Source organism: Vitis riparia, chromosome 17 (genome assembly GCF_004353265.1).
Source record: "Vitis riparia cultivar Riparia Gloire de Montpellier isolate 1030 chromosome 17, EGFV_Vit.rip_1.0, whole genome shotgun sequence".
In the NCBI taxonomy this organism is placed as follows: Eukaryota; Viridiplantae; Streptophyta; class Magnoliopsida; order Vitales; family Vitaceae; genus Vitis; species Vitis riparia.
Genome location: NC_048447.1, coordinates 10,764,550 through 10,780,103, shown reverse-complemented (window position 1 = coordinate 10,780,103; position 15,554 = coordinate 10,764,550). Strand labels below are relative to the sequence as shown.

General features: G+C 41.0%; 3 protein-coding genes and 1 long non-coding RNA gene across 5 annotated transcripts; all 4 read left to right on the top strand.

Annotated features, from left to right (window-relative positions):
- Positions 1-34: 34 nt before the first annotated feature.
- Positions 35-2,991, top strand: LOC117934457 (probable inactive receptor kinase At2g26730). Of its 2 annotated transcripts, none has more exons than XM_034856148.1 (3): positions 35-159; positions 403-1,757; positions 2,285-2,991. In XM_034856148.1, the coding sequence occupies exons 2-3, from the start codon at positions 467-469 to the stop codon at positions 2,860-2,862; spliced, it is 1,869 nt and encodes a 622-aa protein (XP_034712039.1). In that variant the 5' UTR covers positions 35-159; positions 403-466; the 3' UTR covers positions 2,863-2,991. The 2 variants fall into 2 exon arrangements, with proteins under 2 accessions (XP_034712039.1, XP_034712040.1); XM_034856149.1 differs by having other exon boundaries at positions 38-487; positions 597-1,757.
- An 80-nt stretch (positions 2,992-3,071) lies between these two features.
- On the top strand, positions 3,072-6,108 carry LOC117934458 (RING-H2 finger protein ATL46-like). Its single transcript, XM_034856150.1, has one exon. The coding sequence runs from the start codon at positions 4,889-4,891 to the stop codon at positions 5,981-5,983; it is 1,095 nt and encodes a 364-aa protein (XP_034712041.1). The 5' UTR covers positions 3,072-4,888; the 3' UTR covers positions 5,984-6,108.
- Positions 6,109-6,451: 343 nt separating this feature from the next.
- LOC117904459 (RNA-dependent RNA polymerase 2) lies at positions 6,452-15,549 on the top strand. The gene is made up of 4 exons (XM_034817068.1): positions 6,452-7,027; positions 11,824-13,724; positions 14,466-14,616; positions 14,710-15,549. Exons 1-4 carry the CDS (start codon positions 6,494-6,496, stop codon positions 15,505-15,507), a joined length of 3,384 nt encoding a protein of 1,127 aa, XP_034672959.1. The 5' UTR covers positions 6,452-6,493; the 3' UTR covers positions 15,508-15,549.
- Positions 7,040-11,268, top strand: LOC117904461. Its single transcript, XR_004649592.1, has 2 exons — positions 7,040-10,849; positions 10,960-11,268. It is a non-coding gene; the product is annotated as an uncharacterized LOC117904461 (long non-coding RNA).
- Positions 15,550-15,554: the final 5 nt, after the last annotated feature.

Sequence of the window (15,554 nt, the reverse complement as noted above, 5' to 3'; positions counted from 1 at the left end):
ATTTTCTCCATTTGTATGTACTTGTCAGAGAAAAATGCATGCTTGAATTAACTGATGAAGAATTTTGGATAGAAGATGGACAACCACTTTGCCGGCCGGCCAAATCTTGACCTTCCATTCTGTCTTCAAATTTGTATTTTGTGGCCGCCTGTTGGAAAGGTCTGAATCAATCCGCAAATTCTCAGTATTAGTATAATGTTCTTGGAACCACCAAACACTCAAATCTGCTTGGATTTGGCCCTGTTCTATCTGCCGGCGCATAATATTTAAATGCTGGTTTCTGCCTTTTGGGCCTATTTCTCTATTCACAAGTTGCAAACCGTCATTGTAAAATCAGCCAAATGGCATTCAAAACTGATGAAGAAATCATATCAACAATGCTGGCTCCTTCTTGTTCCACAGTTCCAATGATTCAAGTCTACCTCATATACAAGAGCTCTGCAGAAACTGATCTCATTTACGGGAAATGGATCGAATTCCCATCTGGGTACTTTCTGGTTTGGTTTTACTTCTCCTCCCAGTGGGAAACTCAGAAGAAGATGAGGTTAACCGGTCTTTGATTCAATTCATGACAAACATTTCACCTGGAAATGCAGGAAGAAGCTCGAATTGGAGCATGAACTCAGACCCCTGCACTGACAAATGGGAGGGGGTGACATGTGACTCCCAGTCGAAATATGTGAGGAAAGTAATTCTTGATGGACTCAATCTCGATGGAATTCTGGATGCAGAGTCTCTATGCAAAGTGAAAACACTTGCAGTATTGAGCCTGAACAACAACAGTGTTGTTGGAAAGTTACCCGAAGGGATATCAAGCTGCAAGCGATTGACCCACTTGTATGCAAGTGGAAACCATTTCTCAGGCGAGCTTCCCCAGAGTCTTTCCCGGTTGAGTAACTTGAAAAGGCTTCACATATCCAACAATAACTTCTCCGGCGTGCTGCCAGATTTGCCACGAATTTCAGGCTTAATATCATTCCTTGCTCAGAACAATCAACTCAGTGGGGAAATACCAAAATTTGATTTCTCCAACCTCCAGCAATTCAACGTCTCCAACAACAATTTCAGTGGTCCTATTCCAGATGTCGATGGACGTTTCTCTGCCAGCAGCTTCTCTGGTAATCCAGGATTATGTGGACCACCGCTTTCAAACACATGCCCACCATCTCTGCCTTCTAAAAATGGATCAAAAGGTTTCTCCAGCAAGCAGCTTCTCACCTACTCAGGGTATATAATCCTTGGCCTGATTATTGTGCTCTTTCTTGTCTACAAATTGTTCAGAAAAAAGAGGCCGAAAGGTGAAAAGGTTGAGGTTATAAAGAAGGGAGTGAGCATGGAGTCTAGTAGCAACAAGCCCAGCAGTGTTTCCAGCCAGCTAAAAACCAGTGACAATAGATCGGAGTATTCGATAACATCTGCTGAAGCTGGAATGACTTCATCATCGCTTACAGTTCTTTCAAGTCCGGTGATAAATGGGTTGAGATTTGAGGATTTGCTCCGAGCTCCTGCTGAATTGATTGGGAGAGGAAAGCATGGAAGCCTCTACAAGGTTGTGCTGGAGAACAAGATGGTCTTGGCTGTGAAGAGGATCAAAGATTGGGGGATTTCTAGTCAGGATTTCAAGAGGAGAATGCAGAAGATAGATCAAGTGAAGCATCCAAATGTATTGCCTCCCCTCGCTTTTTATTGTTCCAAGCAGGAGAAGCTCCTTGTGTATGAATATCAGCAAAATGGCAGCCTCTTCAAGCTTCTCTATGGTAACTTCATTTCCACAATGTTCATTGTAGAATTTCATCACAGCTTACTTTCTGGTACTAAAAAGCAATCTTAGGGGGCCTGAGAGAGGGTTCAAACAAAATGGAAATAAAAGTTGAAAAGGAGAACTAGAAAACAAGGCTTTTCAGAAATCATACTTTTGTGGTTATGTCCACCGTCATGAATGATGCTGAAGCGCTTGTACTAGAAAAATGACCCAGTAAGTAATCATGAGCAGAAGCATATACAGTCTAGAACTGAAGTCATTAAACTCAAACCCCACAACTGGCTAGCTGAAAAACCTAATTGATTTCTATGTTGGGGAAAAACAAATTACCCAACACAAAAATTTGTCCCAGAACTTTGAATATTCCCCATATTTGAGTTATCAGTACTGCTCCACTCCCTTGATCTGCCCTTTTTCCTTTTTGATTTTTTCCTTCTTCTATCCTTTTTTTTATCCAAGTGTCTAAACATTCGAATGTAAAGGAGATAATAGCACAAGTATCCTAATGCATCTTAATTTCAGGAACCCAAAATGGCGAAGTATTTGAATGGGGAAGCAGACTAGGTGTTGCAGCTAGCATTGCTGAGGCATTGGCATTCATGTACAGTGAGCTCCATGACGATGGAATTGCTCATGGAAACCTAAAATCCACAAACATCTTGCTTGGAAAGGACATGGATCCATGTATCAGCGAATATGGGCTAATGGTAGTTGAAGACCAAGACCAACAATTCCTTGCCCAAGCCGAGAATCTCAAATCCAATGGTCCAAGTGGATACACTGCATATAGCACCTTCAAGGTAGATGTTTATGGTTTTGGAGTGATTCTTCTTGAACTGCTGACAGGGAAGCTTGTCCAGAACAGTGGCTTTGATTTAGCTAGATGGCTGCATTCAGTGGTTAGAGAGGAATGGACAGCGGAAGTTTTTGACAAGGCCCTGATTTTGGAAGGTGCAAGTGAAGAGAGGATGGTGAACTTGTTACAGGTTGCACTGAAGTGCATAAATCCTTCTCCCGGAGAGAGGCCAACCATAAATCAAGTTGCTGGAATGATAAACACAATAAAAGAGGAAGAAGAAAGATCCATAGTCTCCATATGATGAAGACTTCAGCCATATGCTTTAAAGAAACAGAGAATATGAAAACGCCGGTTATAGAAAATATTTCACCACTGATCCATTTGTATCTGGCAATACAGTTAGTTTATCAAACACAATTTTTTTTCCCAAGATTATCATTGAATTATTGTATTTTTCTTTGATGTATCCTACATCTTTCATCTTAGGTATCCTGCACTCTTTTCTTGTAATCCTACCACATTCCTCATGAATGTGTGGTCGCTCACTCACCTAATTGGGAAAGATATCTGCTCCAAAATTTGTCAAGTTTCTATTAGAAAAGTCTCATGAGAACATTTCTAGCAGTGTGTCCACTTGGAAGAGAAAAAAGAGAACAAAACAAAGAGAAGTCACAAAAAAGAAAGGAAAAAAGGTGATAGGAATCACGAATATCGTTCCCTACTTTCCTTCAAATTCAAGCAAAATGGACTGGTTTTATTTTCTATGGAAAGTTAAAGCAGGCTCTAAAAGATGTCACTGGATCCAACTTTGTTCATTTGGAGAAAGGATAAGATGGTTCCAACTTCACTTTTATACAGCTAATGTGCATTTCCACTTTGTAATGATCTCTTTTGTGCTCCACAGAGAACAGTTAGGAGATTGCACTGTACAGAGAACAGATTCACACTTGCCTCTTTGGAAGTAACCTATTGGGAGGGAATGCATTTTTCACTTGGAGCTTACTGCTGATTTCTTGTTATGTAAGTAGACATCAACAACAACATTAGTTCACAATGAAAACAAAAGTGGGGTTTAATTTTGGAGCAGTACATTTTGTTTGATGTGAAGAAGAGAGAACATCAAAATCCAAAGAAACAGAGGAACTTTCCAACTTCCTTCTTGGTTGGGCATTAACAAACATCACTGCAACCAGGATAAACTGTCAGCCACTACAAGCATGAGGCTAAAAGTGGGCACAATCATCGGTTTAATGAGGCGCCATGCGCTGTACAGGGAAAGGAGAATGGGCCTACCATTAGGTTTTGTCTACCTCATGGATTTCTCTTCTGTCATCATATCTACGCGTCGGCGTCCACTTCATGTATGATATATGAAGGGAGGCACTAGTGTCTCTAGTGCTCACACTCGAAACTGCCAAGAGTTTAAACATTTGACAGTCTAGCTAGCTTGACATATACTGCACCACTGGATTTGTAGACTTTGGTTTCATTTCTCATCCATGGATTTTTGACTAGCATAAACAATGGAAACTGCCCGTACCCGAGATTGATGGAAAGTTTCAGGGATTATTAGTAGGTAATGTTGTGGAAAGTCATCATGGGTAGACAATTATTTTGATAAATCCTGATGAATAAAGAAGTCACACACACACAACTGTAGACAGTCACACACACACAACTGTAGACAGTCATATTGTCTATGGTGGGGGGCCTCTTAATCATTTCTCATTTTCTTTGTGGTCTCCTCCCTCTTATTTTTTCTCTTGAGAGGTGTTTGAATTCAAAGTCTATAGATTAAAGGATCCACATGAGATACAGCTCAACCACCTTACACCTTTCATACTACATAACAGAAATTGAAAATCCTTTTAAGAAGGCTGCTTTATTTGGGGTGAAGAGAACTTAAAAGCAGAACCAATCATCATCATCAACCAAACACATTGGGATTCTGTCAATGGTGTCATTGAACTGAGAGGTAGGTAATCTGCAGTTCAGTATCTCTGAATCTCCTAGCTCATCTTCTTCTTTAGTCTTGCACAATTGATCACCAAGCTTTCATGTCAAAGCAACGAAACTCAGAAGTGAACATTTTCTAGTACAGAATCACCTTCTTAAAGCAAAGGCTTTTCTCATACATGTAAGGAGAATTTTACATTTATTCAGCTATCAAACTCAATTCCCAAAGAGAAAAAAGACTGATTCTTTCCTCTTTAAGCCAGCAAGATAGGATGCCTTTCAGAGGGCATGTAGTAACTCCTGAATGAAGGAGTGTTTGATCTCATAAAGCTGATGAAAAGATGTGTTGTTGAGCATACTCATCTTCTAAAATGTCTAGAATTCCATCTCAACTCAAGCAAAAAGATGATATATTGATCCACCCACCCCCTCTATCTCCTGTCTCTTCATTCTCATACCCCTATAGTAGCACTATCTATGAAAAAGAATCAACCCCATCACCATCATCATCTGTTAGCAGAATTAGTCCAACACTTCTTCTGATTATAGTGATTCTAGCTATCATATTTTTCATCTCTGGCCTTCTCCATCTCCTTGTTAGATTTCTCATGAAGAGGCCATCTTCATTACTTTATCAATCTGGTAGGTACATAGAAACCTCTGGGTCTAATGCTTTCCAAAGACAACTGCAGCAACTCTTTCGCTTACATGACAGAGGTCTAGACCAAGCCTTCATAGATGCTCTACCTGTATTCACCTACAAGGATATTGTGGGCTTGAAAGAGCCATTTGATTGTGCAGTCTGTCTAAGTGAGTTTTCAGAAAATGATCAGCTGAGATTGCTTGTGATGTGTAGCCATGCTTTCCACATCAACTGCATAGACACGTGGCTCCTATCAAACTCTACATGTCCTCTATGTAGAGGGACTCTTTTAAGCTCTGGCCTTCCTCTTGAAAATCCAGTGCAGAATGGAGATGATCCCAGAGAAGCATCAAACACGTTTCCTAGTGAAGGAGATCATGAAGGGTGTTCCTCTAGTCAGAAGCCAGTGACTGTGGAAGAAACTGGCAGCCAGAGGAGGGTCTTCCCTGTGAGACTTGGTAAGTTTAGAAGCTTGAATAATGAAGGAACACAAAGTGGGGAGAGAGAACAAGAGGGGACTAGCAGCTCCTATTTGGATGCCAGAAGATGCTACTCAATGGGGCCATGCCAGTATGTGGTTGGCGACTCAAACCTTCAAGTGGCTTTGTCTCATGACAATGGTGCTAGCAGTGAGGAGAAGCATGCCAAAGCAAGAGACCAATATGGGAATTGTTCAACTGATCATGAGGATGCGGAAGGGAAGAAAATCAGCAGTAGGATCAGAGGTGAGAGTTTCTCAGTCTCCAAGATCTGGCTCTGGCCCAAGAAGAACAAGGTCCCAAGCTCTTCAGACCCCCATATGAGTCTTCCATTTGCCCCATAAATATGGGGTTTGCCCATGTGATGAAAACTCTCTGTATTCTTTAGATCAATCAATGCATAAATTAATTACCAAAATCTGTTGATGTTTTTGATAGTTAAATTCAGAAATCTGTGTCTTTTAAGTCCCCTGTCAGCACATCCACAACATTCATTTTGATGTATGTCGAGGAGACTTCCACTATATTCTTAAAATAAAAGATAAAAAATAAAATAAAATAAAATAAAAATTTTCATTGACACAAACAAATTTTCAAACTTAAGAAAGCTCAAATCTAAATATCTTTTAACCCCATTAATTTTAAGAAATTTTTGTTGATGCCCTGTTGAGTTCTATGAATTTATTCCAATTTTAGGTAAATATTAATGTTTAAGATAATCGATAATAAAATAATAATAAAAATTTCAGGGTAAAAAGGAAAGAAATAAAAAGGAGAAACTTTTCTTTTTCAACTAAACCCTCGTACAAAATTTCATGTCCAAATCATAGTACTCCTCTCTTTCTCTCTCAACAATGGCCGTAGGGGAGAGACCCACAGTGAAGGTCTCAAACATCCCTAAAACAGCAATAGCCAAGGAGCTCTGGAGCTTCCTGGAGTCCAAGCTGGGACCCAATACAATCTACGCTTTGGAAATCGCCACTGAGCACAAAAACTGGAAGTCCAGAGGCTTCGGCAGAGTTCAGTTCGAGACCCTCCAAGCCAAGCGCGCTGCCGACCTCCTTTCTCTGCAAGGGGACCTCGTTTTCCGGGGCTCAAGCCTCTCCATCTCTGCCACCTTCGATGACATTATTGTTCGACCCGTTGAGCCCAGAAACCAAGTCGACTCGGGGGTTCTCCATGTGGGCTTCTTAGTTGAAGACGATTGCATGTTGGTTTTGGAGTCGTGGGAGGGTGTGAAAACTTTGGTTATGCCTGAGAGGAATAGGGTGGAGTTTTGGGTGGACAAGGATGGGGAGCGGTACAAGTTGGAGGTTCCATTTGACGATGTGTTGGAGAGCTCTGCATGTTGTTTGGGAGGTGGGAAAGTTAATGCGCTGCTTTTGAAGGTATACTTTCTTATCATGGTTGCTTGATTTTGATGGGACATAGGAAGTAAAGCCCTGTGTTTTGAACTATTGATCAAAAACCCTTGGTTCGTCCAAGGTAAGCTACTACTGGGTTTCTAGTTATGTGTGGGGGGTTTCTCTCCACTTGTCCTCCCCAAATCAAAAACCCTTGGTCCGTCCAAGGTAAACTGATGATCCTTCTGAGATCAATCCGTCTAAACCAAAACAAGCTCCCTCTCGCGCAACAGGAGAGAGATTTCCTTCTTTCTGAATTCCAAATAGAATGGATAGACCAAACCAACTAGGATTTGAAACGGACCAATCAACACAGCTGGATATCCCAGACATTAAACAAATGGATAATCACACTCAGTGCCTGAACGACGGTTTAGACAACAACATTTGCGCCTAAAAGTCAATGTCTGGTAATTGCTATATGCAATTCGCGACATTGACAAATGTAAATGCATAGTCAACTACATGATCCGAGACTCTTGCTCGACAGCTAGTAAATGGCACTAGTCAGCGGATTTTTTTTTGTTGTGATTGCCCAATCCGCGCAGAGATGATGACATTGACTCTCTTGCTAAGACTTGATTTCCGCCCTAATGGCAATCATCATTACAAAAAAAGCATGAATGCACCATCAGCGCTATAGCGATGGTGTCATCTGCTCTATAAAAACCCTCTCGAGAAGCATGAAAAAGGTACGCTCATACAGAACCATTCAAAATAATTGGATTCATCCTTATTACTTTCTGACTTAAACTTTGGAGGGGCGTGGCCGGACCACTTGTCCGGACATCCTTTTGTGTAGGGAAGAAGTTTGTCTGACTCTAAGGGAGCTAGACTAACCCAAATCCGGTTGGCACTACACCAACATTGGCGTCGTCTGTGGAAACCGAAAAAACTAAGGATGTCAACACCCTCCAGAAGCCAATCATCAGCTATGGGTGGCGAGGATTATTTTGTATGGTGTAAAAGGATGGAGAGACGTCAATGAGAAAATGATCGGCAGATATAAACTCTGCTCTGTCAAATGAAATGACTCAAAGAAGAGAATGAAGAATTGCGGGCTCAAATATCGACAGTGGTTCCATCTCAAAGTTGGCACACTCAAAGCTGACAAATTACCTCGAGACGGACTGTTGAGGCATCTTACCCCGGGGACACAAAGTTCTCCTCTGGCAATTATTCAAGACAATCCAAGAAGGAATCTTTGCCAGGTCACCAAATGCAATCGGAGCTTGCCTCAATGTCCCCTACTGACGTTTTCTCTCCCGCTCCTCCAGACGAGCCTGGCGTGCCTCAAAATCCGCTAAACGAGCAATCTCGTAGAAAGGCAAATCCTTCAGCACGAAGTGTTCACTAAGCACCAGAGATGGAGGAGCTAGCTGGGGAAATACAAGGATGATAAACGGTTTGGGATTGTTGATCAGCGCTAGCAAGTTCTTGTCCGATAAAAAAACCTTGTAAGCTCGTTCGGCCGCGTCTATCTTGAATAGCTTGTTGAGCCGGGCGAATGAAGCTTTTTCCACCCACTCTACAAGGCGTTCTCGCCTCTTCTTGCCTATATTGCACAAACAGAAAGATCGTGAGTAAATTTACAGCAAGGAAGAAATGACAGCAAGATATAAAGAAAGTGACAGACTCCTTGCTTGTACTACACAAACAGAAAGATCGTGAGTAAATTTACAGCAAAGAAGAAATGATAGCAAGATATAAAGAAAGTGACAGAAACGTGGCCTACTCGGAATCTCCAACGAACGTTATGGAGAAAAAACTCCATCCGGTCCCTCGGACGAACCACTCTAAGGACCGGATACTAGAACATGCCCCTTGGCCTAGCCTTTGCATGAATTTGGAAGACCAGTCACCAGTTGGAGGGAAGGAATATGGGCAGATAAGATGAACCTTTCTTTCTGGCTCATCTTGAGAGTATAAATGAACAAGACTTCTAGTAGGGAAAGATCCAGCTAGAAGAGCATGTCTAGCACACTACACCCCATTAACACCCAGACAGCATCTGGATGAAGAAAAGCTAGAGGGATTTATGTGAAATGAAGGAATAGTTTGAAGAAAGAAGGGATAGTTAAATGGAGCCCAACAGCGAATTGCTCCTTGGTAAAATACATCATGTTATTGGGAAAGTCAGCAAAGGATAGAGCCTCGTCGTCTGTTAGTTGAATCGGGATATTGTCCGAAATATGAAAATGAGTCTAGAATTCCCTTTCAGATAGGACACCAACCGGACGCTCTAATTTGAAGCGCCCAACTCTAGTGTTTTTCCATCCACTTTGTTGAGGCCTTCCGCTAGTAGATGCGACTCCTCTTCTTGCCATTATGCTAAGTGGATCTGGGCCGTGTGGAAACCTGCACAGGTCAACGCAGTTATCAGAACCAATCACCTAACCCATCCACCGTTTAGTGTTGCCTCAGCAATACAAAAATGAACCTAGATGGACCAAAAGCTTGAAACTAGATGGATTTGGCTATCAAAACTTGCAGAGCAAATCTCTTTGCCAATGACTAAGGAAGAATCGCTCCCACCGCCCCAACGCGACGACAACGAAAAACAGGAACCAACAACAAAAACACAAATGCACCGACAACACAAGAACAAAAGAGGAAACCGAAAAGCCCTAAATCCAACCGTTGGCACATCCATCCTCTCTCAAACAAAGCACCCAGAACAAGCAAAGACACTGAGAAACCCTAAATCTGGATGCCAAGGTGTCCATTTTCTCTCTAACCAAACTACCGTCGACGCGGTCCAAAGAAGAACAACAAGCATTGCAAAAGGAAAAGTGAGCGATGGAAAACTTACCAGAGTCAGGGATGAACACTCTCTAGTGGGGAAGAAATCCACCGGAAGCAAGTCTAAGGCCGGTGACGAGGAAGGCGAAGAGCAGCGACCGGTGGCAAGCGCAGCGGCAATGGAAGTGCAACGCAGGCAGGAAAACTCCAAAGTAGGAAAAGGCCAAAAGGTGACCCAAAAAGTATGGAGCTCCACTATTTATAAGGATCCAAAAACCTAGGTATTCCAAAGGACAAGCCACTTGGAAATGTTTTCCAAAGCCAAATGAAGAGACATGTTGCTTCACAACCAACCTTGATTGATGTGACCCATCATTGCATCCCCAAATGACACGTGTTCCTAGGCACCCAAATAACTTGAAGAGACAAATAATCCGTTCTGCTTCAACCTGCTGGCTACCCGACCGGATAGAAGCAGACAAATTAAAGGGGCATTGTGGGGGGTTTACCTTCATATGTCCTCCCCTAAATCAAAAACCCTTGGTCCGTCCAAGGTAAGTTGATGATCCTTCTGAGATCAATCTGTCTAAACCGAAATAAGCTTTGTCTAGCGCAAGAGGAGATAGATTTTCTTCTTTCTAAATGTCAGATGAAATGGACAAACTAAGCCAACTGGGATTTCCAAATGAACCAACCAACACAGTTGGAGATTCCAGACATTGAATAAATGGATAATCACACCTTGTGCTTGAGCGACGACATTTGCACCTAAAAGTCAATGTCTAGTAATTGTTACGCGCAATCAGCGACATTGACAAATGTAAATACATAGTCAACTACATGGTTCAAGACTCTTGTTCGACAGCCAACAAATGACACCAATCTGCAGATTTTGTTTGGTGTGATTGTCCAATCTGCGCAGAGATGATGGCGTTGATTCTCTTTCTAAGGTTTGATTTCCACCCTGATGGCAATCATCATCACAAAAAAGGCATGAATGCACCATCAGCGCTATGGCGATGGTGCCATCCACTCTATAAAACCCCCCTGAGAAGCATGAAAAAGGTACGCGGGTACTGAGCCATTCAAAATAATTGGATTCGTCCTTATTACTTTCTGACTTAAGCTTCGAAAGGGCATGCCCGGACCACCTGTTCGGACATCGTTTTGTGCAGGGAAGAAGTCCATCTGACTTCAGGGAAGCTAAACAGACCCAAATCCGATTGGCACTACACCAACAATGTTCTAATATTTTTCCCGTGTATGAAATTTTTATTTGTTAGTTCTTATCTGGGATCATGTTTTGGAGGTATTTGTGTTGTTTGGAAAGTTAGAAAAGTCAATGTAGTTCCTTCTTCTTCTTGATAATTTTTGTCTGGAATTGAGGAGGAAAAGAAAGAAAGCTGTGTTATTTGAACTATTGGGCTGTCTTCTTTTCATTACATTTGTATCTTATCTTCTTCTATGTCTCAGTCTTGTTTGAATTCTAGGTCTTGATCTGATAATATCGATATTTACTTTGGGCTGGTTGCTAAGAAACTGCCCTCCACTAAGCCAAATAGTTCTATTTGCCTCAACTCATTGGGATTCAAAAAAATCCCTTTTTGATTTATGGGAATCACACTCACTTAAGCCAGGCCACAGGATGACAGAAGCTTATAAGTTTTATGTTGAATTATTCACTTAGGAAATATTAAATAGGTATCCATGTCATCCTTGCTCCATGGAAAACTCATCTGATGTCATGAAAATGAAGGACACATTGTTATTAGTATATGTTGAATCTTCTGAATCAATGTTATTCTCCTTCACCCGGGTCGAAAATAATGGGAAATGAAAAATTAGAGTGAAGGGATAAAGCTACATATAAGATATGGCATTGGGGTGAAACTTACAAGTTTATGTGATTTTTTTTTCCCTAATGATAATGCTCTTTTTTTTTTTTTTTTTTTTTTAAAGAGTTAGGCTTTGGATCTTATTTATTTGTTTGGACTAGATCTTATCTGAAAATTATCTCACATTAAACTGTTGTGTTCCAGCTCAAGTATGCACCAAAGATCTTCCAAAAATTTGCAGGCCCTAATATAGCTTCAAAGTTCAGTGCTGATCGGTACCATATCTCCAAGGAAGATGCTGAGTTCCTTTGGCTACGGACGACAGATTTTTCAAGTATAAAGTCACTTGGACAGTCAACTTCATTTTGTTGGGAAATTAAAGAAGGATTTCCAGCTTTAGATATTTTTGCTAGTTTCCCATATTATAAAGATCTGACCGAGCTAACTTTAGAACAAGGGGAAGCATTTTGTTCAGATTCTGGGCTAGTTCCTCTTGTGAAATGTGAATCAGGTCCTAAGTTAGAATATGAAATCCTTTTCCAGCTCAACTCCCTTGTCCATGCTCAAAAGATTAGCCTTGCTGCAGTTGACACTGATTTGATTGAGATACTTAGCAATTTACCTGTAGACACTGCTATTATGATTCTTCAGAAGTTGCATAAACGGAAGTCTACTCATTATGATCCCATATCATTTATTAAGGCTCAGGCACATATCATCAACATGAACATTAAGAATCTTCCACCATCATCTCACAGCAGGTTAACAAACAATAATGTAATGAGTTGCCATAGAGTCCTTGTTACCCCGTCAAAGATTTATTGCTTGGGTCCTGAGCTTGAGTCTTCTAATTATGTTGTAAAGCACTATGCAGCATATGCTTCAGATTTCGTGAGAGTTTCTTTTGTTGAAGAAGATTGGAGTAAACTTCCTTCAAATGCCCTTTCCATGAGTATTCGTAAAGCTTTCTTTGCCGACCCTTTCAGAACTGAAATATATCATCGAATATTATCTATTCTCCGTGAGGGAATTGTAATTGGAGCTAAAAGATTTCAGTTTCTTGCATTCTCTGCTAGTCAACTCCGTTCAAATTCTGTTTGGATGTTTGCTTCTAATGACAAAGTAAGAGTAGATGATATTAGAGAATGGATGGGCTGCTTCAAAAAGATCCGCAGTGTGTCAAAATGTGCAGCAAGGATGGGTCAATTGTTCAGTTCTTCTGTACAAACTCTCCCTGTCCCAGTACAAGATGTTGAGGTTATTCCTGATATTGAAGTTACCTCTGATGGTTTTGGCTACTGCTTCTCAGATGGAATTGGAAAAATTTCACTCTCTTTTGCTAAGCAAGTTGCTCAGAAGTGTGGGTTGCATCAAACACCTTCAGCATTCCAAATTCGATATGGTGGTTATAAAGGTGTTATAGCTGTTGACCGGAATTCCTTCCGGAAGCTCTCTCTACGCAGTAGTATGTTAAAATTTGAATCACAAAACAGGATGCTTAATGTCACTAAGTGGAGTGAGTATACGCCTTGCTATTTGAACCGGGAGATTGTTTCCCTCTTGTCTACCCTGGGAGTGGAGGATGAAAATTTTGAAGCATTGCTAAATGAACAAATGCATCTTCTCGACAAAATGCTGTCAAATAGGCAGGCCGCTCTGGATGTTTTAGAGAGCATGGGTGGGATTGATAATAAAAACATTCTAGCAAAGATGCTGCTTCAGGGTTACGAGCCAAATGTGGAGCCTTACCTTTCAATGATGCTTCAAGCTTATCGTGAGAGCCAATTGTCTGATATAAGAACTAGATGCCGGATATTTGTCCCAAAGGCCCGTGTTCTAATTGGGTGCTTGGACGAGACAGGAATTTTAAACTATGGCCAAGTTTATGTCCGAGTAACCATGACAAAAGCAGAGCGCAAATGCTGCAATCAGAGTTTTTTCCAGAAGGTGGATGACACGACCTCTGTAGTAATAGGGAAGGTGATTGTAACCAAAAACCCATGTCTTCATCCAGGAGATATCAGAGTTCTTGATGCAGTTTATGAGGTAGAATTGGAGGAGAAAGGTTTGGTGGATTGTATCCTTTTTCCTCAGAAAGGGGAAAGGTATGAAGCACATCTCCCTCTCTGTCTCTGTCCTACACACCTCTCTTTATACACACACACTACATCTTTTCAGTGAAATATTTTCATCAAGGATATAATTTATCCTTGGATGATTAGACAAGAATTATATGTTGAGTCATTCTATTGTACTGCATTGGAGCCATAGCTCCCAATTCAAGTTGAACAATTAAGGACTCATTATAGGTTCTGATATTTCAAATTTTGTTCTTTTACTTTCTCAACAGATGAAATTGATTTTTCAAACATACAACAAATGAATAATACTGATTCGGTAACTTAGAATTTTTCCTTACAGGGCTTATTGCATTTCTCTGCATATTTTCCTTCCTTCCCCAACATGATATGAGATGCTTGTCAAATTCAAATTATCCAATTAATAGATCCATAATATGAGATCTTTCCCTGAATGATTTGATCAGATAGTGAAAAGAAAAAGAGAGTTTATTTCATGTTTTATCATATAGGCTAAGTTTTCTAATGTATTATTACTGCTACTGCTATTGATTGATGGAGAGCAGAGTGCCAGAATATATGTCTCGTATATTTGAATTCAATGATATGCCCTTTTTTGCCTTCTGAGTAGTCTGGCTTCAGCATTCTCTGTTTAAGAACTCTAATATTTCATACCGAGAAACAGATGCTTCTTCTAGTTCATTCACCGATTTTCTGCATTTACCATTTCTGTTTTGAATAGTAACAATGATAATCACAAATCTATAGGCCTCATCCAAATGAGTGTTCTGGTGGCGATCTCGACGGAGATCAATTTTTCATATGCTGGGATGAAGGTCTCATCCCAAGCCAAACTGAGGCCCCCATGGACTACACCAGCAGAAGACCTCGCATAATGGATCATGATGTGACCTTAGAGGTAATTTCAACTGAACCCATTTTCTACCAGTGTGGAACTGAGAAGAACCCCATAATATGTTGTGAAAAGTTGTTTGTTTGCTGAAATTTGCAGGAAATCCAAAAGTTTTTTGTTGATTACATGATCAATGACACTCTGGGTGTCATCTCTACTGCACATTTGGTACATGCAGATCGCGAACCAGAGAAAGCCCGGAGTAAAAAATGTCTTGAGCTGGCAACCCTTCACTCCATGGCCGTGGACTTTGCAAAGACGGGAGCCCCAGCAGAGATGCCTAGGGTTTTAAAACCAAAGGAATTTCCGGATTTCATGGAGAGAGTAGACAAACCCATGTACATCTCCAATGGAGCACTGGGGAAGCTCTACCGTGCCACCATTGCCTCAAGAGCGAATGAAAAGTCCAGCTGTGTTTGGTCAGGGACGATCCCAGGCGCTGCCTATGATCATGATCTTGAAGTGGACGGCTTCGAAACCTTTCTCGAAATTGCGAAACTTCACAAGGAGATGTATGCAGAGAAAATGGCCACATTAATGAATTTCTATGGGGCGGAGAGTGAGGATGAAATGCTGACTGGTAATCTGCGAAACAAGTTGATGTATCTGCAGCGGGATAACAGGAGATTCACAGAAATGAAGGATCGAATACTGATATCAGTTAAGAGCCTACAGAAAGAAGCCAAAGAATGGTTGTATGGTAGCTGCAAGCCACACCAACATCAGAAAATGGCCTCAGCTTGGTACCATGTCACTTATCACTCTACTTTCTCTTCAGAGAACCCTAATTTCTTGAGCTTCCCTTGGATTGTGGGAGAGGTTTTGCTGGTCATTAAGTCTGCAAATAGCAGAAAATCTGAAACTTCGAAAGATAATTGTATTCAGCAGAATATGTAAATTGGATGTTATTTACTAAGAAAAGAGAATTGATGCAGAAAACAGCT